Source organism: Zingiber officinale, chromosome 2B (assembly GCF_018446385.1).
Source record: "Zingiber officinale cultivar Zhangliang chromosome 2B, Zo_v1.1, whole genome shotgun sequence".
In the NCBI taxonomy this organism is placed as follows: Eukaryota; Viridiplantae; Streptophyta; class Magnoliopsida; order Zingiberales; family Zingiberaceae; genus Zingiber; species Zingiber officinale.
The window spans coordinates 2,032,489-2,042,865 of NC_055989.1; the positions used below are offsets into that span (position 1 = coordinate 2,032,489).

At 34.8% G+C, this 10,377-nt stretch overlaps 1 protein-coding gene across 1 annotated transcript; it reads right to left on the reverse strand.

Annotated features, from left to right (window-relative positions):
* LOC122045036 (oxysterol-binding protein-related protein 3C-like) lies at positions 1-9,656 on the reverse strand. The gene is made up of 10 exons (XM_042605082.1): positions 9,386-9,656; positions 8,177-8,270; positions 7,427-7,543; positions 6,136-6,208; positions 5,938-6,056; positions 5,695-5,816; positions 5,366-5,542; positions 1,343-1,487; positions 597-775; positions 1-472 (listed from the first exon to the last, which is right to left on the reverse strand). The coding sequence occupies exons 1-10, from the start codon at positions 9,484-9,486 to the stop codon at positions 223-225; spliced, it is 1,377 nt and encodes a 458-aa protein (XP_042461016.1). The 5' UTR covers positions 9,487-9,656; the 3' UTR covers positions 1-222.
* Positions 9,657-10,377: the final 721 nt, after the last annotated feature.

Here is a 10,377-nt window from a genome sequence, read left to right on the forward strand (position 1 = left end):
TAAAACAAGCAAGAAAAAAAATATAATTATATCATGTGAAAAATAATACAACCAAATGTAACATAGGGAACCCTACCAATTCCCTTGGCAATCCAAGATCCATTTGCTTGTTTTTTTGTAGTACAATTACTTTAATATGCCACCAAACATCTTACAAACTAAAAGAGGCCCAAATGCATCCTTAGCAACCAAGTAAAGCAGTGTAGGGCAAACAATACTTGCTTATTGGGAGGCTGAGTCGCTGTATTGCCACGGGTTGAATTCGATCGAGGTGTTATCAACCTCATTGACTGAATCAGAGCTATCGATTCTCACACGATGTTCTGTGTATTTTCCATTGTATTCGTATATCTCCTCCAAGTCGCCCCAAGGTGTAGCCGTGACTTCGCTGGTCATATTGAACCATCTCGGGGTGAATTGATCGCCGCGGGCCTCTCGAATTCTTTTCTCGGCTCTTTGCCGCTCTTCCAAACTGAATGCATAAAAAGATAAAAATCAAGACAGTTGAAATGATGGAAACCTCTAAATATAGGGAAAAAGACGAGCTAAGTTTGTTTCTCATGAATAATTAGTTAGTCCCTCTAGTGAGCACTCACCTGGTCTTTTCAGCACCTGACTTGGCCAAATCCCCTTTCTCAAGAGCATATCGATCGGGTCGCAACCGAGAATCAGAAGCCAGTAACTTCTTAGGCGCGGTCTCAAAGCTGTTTATCGCATGTGCAAAATATGTGTATTGGAATTTATCCTTTTCTGGGACAGCAGCCACTCTCCATATCTTTAATCAAAATGATTGAATCAGTAAATAAAAAATGAGTGTGAATGGCCAAGAAACAGAATTCAACAAAGTGATAGTATACATAACTTCCATATAGTATCGTGAAATCACAATGAGGTCTCAGTCACCAGTAAACACAAGAAATAGCTAGACAAATCAACAAAGCATTTATCAAGACACAGGCTAATGATACATCAATTCTTGTTTTTGACTGAATTGTAAATATTGTCCACTTCTTCCCAGTCAAAGTTGTCGATACTATTTTGGATATAATGCAACTTCCTTAGCAATTTTTTTTTTTTTAAAAAAAAATGCAGAAGTATGTATCCATTTTTTTCACCAGTTATTGCAACCCATGAAGATCTAACATAATCCAAGCATTTTGTTTCTTGTTTAAAAACCCAGTTCCAAAAGAATCAGAAAAAACAACTGCAGAACAAAGCATTGGAACAAGATTGAGGATCTTTTTCTCTTTTCTACATACCTCGAGATATTGAATTAGCTCCTAACCCTAATGAAACTGCATCTAAGTCAGATAGTAAAGGATCATGGAAATTAGTTAGCTACCTCTTTTAGTTCAGTCCCTGGCAAGGGCTCTCCTTCTTGATCACAAGGTTGACAACTCAGTGACTCATTCCATTTCCCGGTCATCAATATTTTTGGTTCTTCTCCAGCACTATAAACATAACCATCCACTTCATATCGCCCCGCACTGTCAGCACATTCAGTGAAACATATTAAAAAATGAGATAACTTGCCTCCATGTGTATGCTAAATTCATTCAGAATGATGAGCTTATTAGAAAGCAATACATATAAGAAGTTATTGTAGACATGAGAATGTTGAGATGGATGTGCAAAACTACTAGAAAAAATAGAATAAGAAAAATACCATCCAAGAATAATTTGGTATGGTCGTAATAAACAATAGAATGAAATAAAATAAGTTGAGATGATATAACATGTTCACGGGCGATTGATACTATATAATTAAAAAAGTTGAAAAGTGCAAGGAGTACATGAAGACCACAGACAACATTAAGGTATAAGTATTCCGGGATAATTTGATATGGTCAACCAAGTTCAATTAGGTCCTATTATGTTTGATCCTTATGTCTAAATGTGCAGGAGCTTAGGAATACAAAAAGTCGAGCGGAAGACGCGGCTAGTGAGAAGGATCGCACGGAAAGGGAGTCGAGAGACTCGGTGCGTCTGAATGACGAGATGCTGCGAAAGAGTACACCAGCGGATGAGAAAGACATGCGCGGCGGTCTAAGGGACGAGAAGTAGGGGAGGAAGGCTGCTCGAGGAGAAAGCTGGAGTTGAGTTTGGGTGAGCTCAATTCCGGACGGCCGGAGTATCACCCAAACGAGCGGAGCGATAAATAGTTAACAAGCGAAGTTAACCATTTTCGGATGAACAGTGTCGAAGGCGTCTTCAAAGGCTTGAAGGCGCTTTCAGTGAACAGTACCAGCCTGAAGTAACCATTTGTTGCCGTTGAGTTGTGGATAAAACTTTATCCACTTGAAGGTGCCTTGAACCCTTTTGAAGGCGCCTTCCACTCACAGATAGGATTTTCCAGGAGATATAAAAAGGCCCCTGGAGCTAGGAAATATTCAACAACTTGAACAAGAAGTATTGTACACTTTCCTAGTTTTTCTTTTGAGCTATCAACTACTGGAACAAGCTTCTCCGCCTACAACAAAGGAGAAGAAGCTTCTCCACTTGCAACAAAGGAGAATTCTAGTGGAGCTTTCTTCAATGCCTTGGATTAACAACCGCCTAGGTTGTAATCAAGTAAATAGAATTGTCCTCTTACGTTCTTTTATTTAGTTGTTCAATTAATTCATTATTATTATTGTGCTAGTCTAATCTAATCAAAGGATCGAGAAAAGGGTTTGTTTTTTTTTAGGCAATTCACCCCCCTCTTGTCGACCCCGCTGCACCAACAAGTGGTATCAACACCTCAGAAGGACTAACCACCGACTGAAGCACCGAGACGATGGTCGTACCGAGCATCTATCCGCCAAAGTTTGAGGGAGAATTTCCATTATGGAAAAAAACGTATGGAGATATTTTTTTAAACTGACTTTGAAGTTTTATTAATAATTAAATAAGGTTTTGAAGCTCTAAAAGATCACAAAGGCGAACAAAAAGAAGAGTACCTTTGGACAAAGAAAGAGCAAGCGGACTTTGTAGCAAACGGACGAGCCGAATTCTACCTACTAAGCGTACTGCCACCTCAAGAAATCAGCAGGATCGACGCCTACACATCAGCAAGGGAACTTTGGGAAAAGTTCCTGAAGCTACACGAAGGAACGTCTGAAGCAAAGCTCACTAAACGGGATCTTCTCCGGAACTAGCTGACGAACCTCCGGTTAAAAGAAGGAGAATCAGTAGCGCGACTACACGCCAAACTGAAGAAGCTAATCATGGGACTCACAAATCTCGAAGAAAAGGTAACAAACCGATATTCTCTAAGGTATGTATTAAATGCTTTTCCAAGGACACCCGAATGGTCCTCAATTGTCGACTCATATTATATTTTTAAAAATTTAGAGGTAAACATATTAAAAAGTTTATTTTCCACTCTAGAACTTCACGATTCTAGATGTGCATAATCAAAGGAGCCATGTTAAATAATTGTCTTAAAAGCAAGAACAAACGATCCAGACTCCGAAGCATCAATCGACGAAGATGAAGCAGCGTTATTGGTATGAAAATTTAGTAACTTTATTAAATCTAACAAATTTAATAAGTCATAGTCGAAAAAGCACTTTCAGAGCAAAAAGAAGATACGATGCTACAACTGCCAAGGAGAAAAGCACATCAAGGACGACTGCCGCAAATTGAAGAAGGAGAAGGATAAGGGCAAAAGACCAACAAGATCAAAGCACAAGAATCTGAAGGCCACATGGGATGAATTGTCGTCCTCCGAGTCCGAGATTAAAGCTTACGCCGAACTAGTTCTAATGGCAGACCACCAAAGAGAAGATGAAAACAGCTCAAAGATGAGCATTGATGAAGGGAGAGTATCATCAGAGGAAAGCTGCGATGAAGGGGGAGCATTAGAGCACAAGGTAAGTGAGGTACATGTGCTATCTCCCAAGCAATCTTTTGAATTTATCAAAATATTATCTAAGAATATACTACAATTAGAAAGAGAGAATGCTAGGTTAAAATTAAACTTAGCAAATTCATACACCTTAGATATGTTTGATAATTTAAAGATATAAAACAAAAAATTGAAAATAGAAATAAAAAAATTGAAAAATGACCATGTATGTTCAAACGATTTTAAAAAATCAAAATTTAGAAATTATGGTAGAATCAACTGGTACATTAAAATCGCCAGGGACAAATTAGGAAAATTCCTAAAAATTATGTACCTCTCAAATTTTTAGTAAATACGGTAGGCATGAACCTATATTGGGTTCCAAAATCTTTTTCAGATTAAACTTTATTTTTTTTAATTATTAGGATAGAAATTGTCTCAATTAGAATTTTTTTTAAAAATTTTTCTATTCGTATTTCGAGTTAAATTTTTTTTTTGCTATCTGATGATTTTATCTACAAACAGAAAGCTTTTCAAATTTTGTTTACTGTTGAGTTATTGTTTATAAAATTATCAACAAAAAATCATATTTTGAAATTTAAATTTATTTCGCAGACTTAAATTTTAAAAATCTTATTTTTCAGTGATAAAACATAATATTCTCTATCATTACACTGAAAAATTATAATAAATTATTTATTTATTTATTTATATATTTTCATAACTTTTCTTTTTTTAAAAAAATATTTTTTATATTGTTTATTTTTAAAATATTTATGTTAAATATTTTATTTTTTAATTAATATATTTTATATTTAAAAAATACCAAAACTATATCGACACGACATGATACGGTACCGAAACCGTATCGTTCCGATCTAGGATCGAAACCTCAACACGGGTCAAAATTTTAAACCTTGCCTGGAGCTAGGAAATATTCAACAACTTGAACAAGAAATATTGTACACTTTTCTAGTCTTTCTTTTGAGCTATCAACTTCTATAAGAGGCTTCTCCGCCTGCAACAAAGGAGAATTCTAGTGGAGCTTTCTTCAACGTCTTAGATTAATAACCACCTAGGTTGTAATCAAGTAAATAAAATTGTCCTCTTACTTTCTTTGATTTAGTTGTTCAATTAATTCATTATTATTATTGTGCTAGTCTAATATAATCAAAGGATAGAGAAAGGGGTTTGTTTTTTTTTTATAGGCAATTCATCCCCCTCTTGCTGGCCCCGCTGCACCAACATAAGGAATAATCAATGTAATTACATGATTTAAATATTATAGGGATAGTCTTCTAGCATAGAGCTAAATAGAGGGCAACGATCTCAAATAGTTGGGACAAATAAGGCTAGATAGCGATATCAATACTAAAGGCAAAATTATAAGGAAAAAAGAATAAATATCTATATTATTGGATAAAAGCAATGGATCATCTTGCCTTCTGCTAGTTCATAAAGATCACTATTATTTTAAAAATTGCGATGAAGGTGCATTTGAGACAAATCAAATGGATTTTAGGAAATGAATCATACCCAAACCAACCACATGGTTGGAAGTATAAAACAACTTTGTCTCCGGTAGTCAAATTCGTCATGATCATCTCCCCAAATGAATCAACCCATGTGCGCCCAAATATGAGGTTGTTAACCTTGGTGGGAGGAGGCACCAAGTCTAATATCACACCAGCTTTCTTCAGCTTCACCCTTGTCCTGCATCACAAGTATATTAGATTATCTTCAGGTAACAGCTTAAGAGAGAATCACTTATATGATGCTTCAAAAATAACAGATATCATGGGCGGTGGTCGAACAAATAGTTTAGACAATTGAATTCCTCAATCATAGGTTCCAACACAACTTACCTTCCAACTGGATAAATTTCCAATGAATTTCCTAGAAATTTTGTTTTCAACTTTGACGTGATGTCATAAGTAAAATGTTCATTCTCAGCATGTGCTGCGCCCATTGGAGGATGATGGCTAACCTGACAGTATGACTAGAAGTAACTATGGAATAAAAGCAAAAAAAAGATACGAAAGCATATTTGGATACATTAAAAACTGCTACACCTCCACTACAAATGCTGGTGCATAAGAATGACTAACCTGCTCAGAGATGAATGTCAGACCACCATGATTAACCATTTCATAGGTCTCGCCAAGGATAGGATTAAATGGTTTCCATGTTCTTTGATAGGCATAATAGACAGAAATTGCCCAAGAAGCTGGAAAGAATGAAAGAGATTTGCATCTCAATACATAAACAGCATTATTAGCATTAAAAAAATACAGAGACATACTTACAGGAATAAACTAAACGCATGTAGGGGTCCTCACATTCATCTGCCAGATCTAACAAATGAGAGTACTCCATCAACTGAATTGGCCATAAGATTCATTAGACTACACACATCATCCATTCATCAAATACATCCAAGACAAATAAACAAAAGACACAAGATACAAAAGTATGCTCTGGAATGCTTAAAATTTCATTGTGGAAGGGAGCATCAATTAAATTCAACACACTCTAAAATGTGTCTTCCTTGATGGTTCTTCAAAAGAAAACTAAGATCCTCATTTGTAGCATGTGCATTGTACTGGCTTTTGAAGTTCAAGCAATTTCTGTTTTCCAAAGAATTCCATAGCACAAATGAAAATATTTGACTTAGAGGAGCCATGTTTTGCTAAGTCTGGATCAAGAGGACAAGAAATGTAACATGATCACAATGTAGTGATATACCAAGAGGAATGGCTGCATCGACTCAAATTCAATGAACACGTCTCTTTGGAATGGTATTAATAGAGCACATCTAGAAGCCCCTATCAACAAGAGGCAAAACCACCATTCCTACTAAAGAGGAATTAAATTTGACATGCATCTAGAGTCAATAAATGGCGAGTGTCACCAAAACTCCTCTATCATAAAATCAATACTTTATTAGGAACTCCCATAACTTTCATATGCACTAAGCCAGTGAAAATAACATTGAAATGAAGATGTAGAGAAATAGAGAAATTAAGCATATCATTTGTTATCCAAAGTTGGAAAAATCAGTTAATACCAATACCAATAGTCCGAGATGAATTGGTATTGGCAATGACTGATCCAATTTTTTCAGAGAATTGACATCTCCCAAAGATTAAGAAGTCATACAAAATCCAGGTATTAAAAAAATAGCTAGTAATTAGTTAGTTTATGTTAGAAAATTGATAGAATCTATTGAAATTTGCTCAATGAGTAGTGAAAATGGATCAAATCATGTTATAATTTGGTCAGGAAAAGATGACTTAAAAAACTTTGCAGATCTAACCTTCCTCAAACCATAGCTTGATTCTTTAAGAACACACACAAGGAGGGAGTCTTTAACACAACTATGATTTACACGAACATCCTTGGCATATAAACTTGTAAGAAGAAGACTCAACATGATACATTTATGTAGAGACGTGTATCCATCTTAAACTGCAGGCTACTAATTCTAGGCTTCTAGCAAGTAGAAGCATATGTAAATCAAAATTCAGGCTGGGAAAGAAAATATAGCAAGCAAGATGACTGCAATAAGGGGATGAAAGTGAAAAAGTTAGCACCAACCTCAGCCATTTTCTGTATCATTGTCATTGGCTCAAAAATGATGACGGGCAAAGTGACCATTGATGTTACATCTGATCCAATGTATTTCTGCATCATCTTCCAATAACTATCTCGTTCCTAAGAAGCATTAAAATACATCATAATCAGGTAACGTTTGACATAGATTTAATGACAAGGTAATGGATATTAAAGAGCTGATAAATTTGATATGTTTTCTTGTTAAAGAAGCATACAGTAACATCAGATATGACAAAGATACTCATCTCTTTGAACTAAATCTAAAAATCAATCCAACAGTTGATCTTAGCCAAGAAGAACAAAGATGTACTTGGACAAATCCACAACATCACTTTTTCTGGTCTCAACAAGGAAAATCTTATAATTAAGTCACAGGAAAGGGGCATTGCTGATTTTCATTTATTTTTCCAGATTAGGTCTGGTTCGTTAAAGTAAATATGCTATGAATATTTTATCCTCGATGCAAAAAATTATGTCAAAAAGACTGCAAAAATGGAATACTGATGCAAGATGCCAATGGATTCAAAGAGAATCTTAGATAAATTTTCAATTTCATTGTTATCTACCAAAAAAAAAAGCTGGGTTAATCCTATCAATTTGGGCTTGCTACATGGATTTTATGCTTCCATCGAACTCTATGCATGATTATATCATTAGTAGCATCAATCCATCTCTCTTAAAATCACTTTTATCTAATATGTCACTTTTAAATTTTCACTACTATTTAACTACCTCTTGCTTCCATCTTCCTCGATGGGCTTCTTCCTCAGCATCATCAGTTCCTCCTTCAGGATTGATAACTTCAAGTCCTTCGTAACCCAGTAGCCTAAGGAAAAAAAGATTTTTCATATGCAATAACAAATTCGGATAAGAAACAAATCAAGTAAAACAAATGATGAAACAAACTCACAGTCACAGAATTTACTAAAGCAAATCATAATAAGCATGGAAGCTTGTATGAAACTAAAACATCGAACAATAGAGTTACAGAGCTTCCTTTATATGCTGATTAAGCTCCAGCAACATACAAAAAATTGAATGGACCAAAATCAAACTACACCAAGACAAAATTATGAATTCTACAACTATAATTGTCACACCAAAATATAAATTTATTAAACTACTTAAGAAATTTTGTACTGTGCTTGACCATTATGGCAACAATATGAAAGTTTTATGAAGCATGTTTAGATCGTAGATAAAAAAAATGGCTAGCATAAAATCTTGAATTGTTCAATTAAAATATTGCATCTGGGCATGAAAGTTTTGGTTTACACGTCTCTACCTTCTAAGTTTTCGAGGATCTATCTTTTCTTCATCAATGCTATGTTCTACATTTGTATATTGTTATCCATCCGGTATTCACTAAATTTCTGGTTTTTGTAACTTTTTTCTTCGTGTTATAGACACCAATTAGAAATTACAAAGTAAATTTCCTTATCGTTAGAGTTCTAGTGAGCATATGGATAAGATACCACTCGTTTTACTGTAACTAATAGGAGCCCTTCTACACAGAATTTGTTTTAGCTATATGTCATTCCATTTTAGCTTGAGAAAGATGAGCATGTACTTTCTATGAGAAGGAAGAAGACGTTTGTGAATATTGTCCCAAATAAGGCATCTCAGATAATTGACTTAAACTCGTCTACTGTAACCAAATTGAACACGACCCTGCTGGACTACCCTGGTTTGACTTCGTTTCCATCGCCAGCTTATTTTTAACAAAGATGTCCTTAAAGTACAAAATTATTAATTTAAGATCGCCAAGCAAAAACTGCCCAACTTGAATATCCGGTATTGAATTTCGACAAAACCAAACTCATGGAGAATCAAGCTTCAAGTAAATTTCAAAAGGAGTTCAATTTAACAGTAACGAAGGAGAAGGCACGATCTTCAGGTTATAAAAGCTAATAAATAAATAAGCAACAGAGAAACTCGCACCCATTTACAGATTTATGCACTGCGCTGCCCCAATTCCGCACACTCGACGAGATCGCGGAGAAGAAGCCACTGCTCGAAGGCTTCTCATCCTTGGAACCCATCACGAGAGCCCTAATCCGAACTCAAGAGTCCACAGATCCCCTAATCGCGGCCCGAGAATGGTATGGGATCGAGAGCAACACCGCCAAGGAGATTATCTCGATTTGGGGATCCTCTCCAATTGGCCTTTTTGGCTGCAAGCGTCGTGATCGACAATGGACGGAATAAAATGCGACCATTTGCAACCCCCCTGGCAATTAAGCAGAAGAAGCCCCTCATTTTCAACTTTTACCAAATTGGGAAACTTGGTGTGCATGTTTTTTTTTATTCAGAAATTCATCTCTTCCAATCCATAAATTAATTTTTCAAATTGACTAATCTATAGCTATTATAAAAAATTTCTATCAGTCATTAAAAACAAATTAAAAATGTTCATCTAAACTATCAATATTCTTAAATTTATTATTTTAATAGAAGAAAAATTCTTACATGCGTCGTATGTAATATTTGAATCTTAAATGTCTAATTAACCACTTAAAAAATATAACCATTATTCCATAACTCCAGCAATCAGTATTATATGTTTAATTGGAGTAAAAGATAATAATATTACTAGCCTAAAATAAGGTATAGGTAAATCATGAATATTTTATGGGTAAATTTACATGCAATTTCTAATCATAAATTCAATTTTACATGTCGTCCTTATTAACCAAAATCTTTATTTCCAGTCCTAGTCAAATGTAATAGACACTAATTTATCTAATTATCCCTGATATTTTCAAGTATAAAAGTCTAAAAATGTGTATAATTTTTCTTAAATTTAGCACATTAAACTAAAATTTAATATATTTTTTATCAAATTGAGCATAACTTTTTTCCACTTAGATAAAAATTATACTAGATTTTCTTTAAATAATATTCAATTGGATAGAAAATATATTAGATTTTTT

Excerpts from the sequence above, each read along its gene's own strand:
- LOC122045036 (XM_042605082.1), bottom strand. The coding sequence starts at position 9,486 with ATGGGTTCCAAGGATGAGAAGCCTTCGAGCAGTGGCTTCTTCTCCGCG. Across the intron at positions 7,544-8,176 it reads GAGGAAGATGGAAGCAAGAG|GAACGAGATAGTTATTGGAA; the intron begins GTAGTTAAATAG and ends AATGCTTCTTAG. Across the intron at positions 473-596 it reads TCAGGTGCTGAAAAGACCAG|TTTGGAAGAGCGGCAAAGAG; the intron begins GTGAGTGCTCAC and ends TTATGCATTCAG.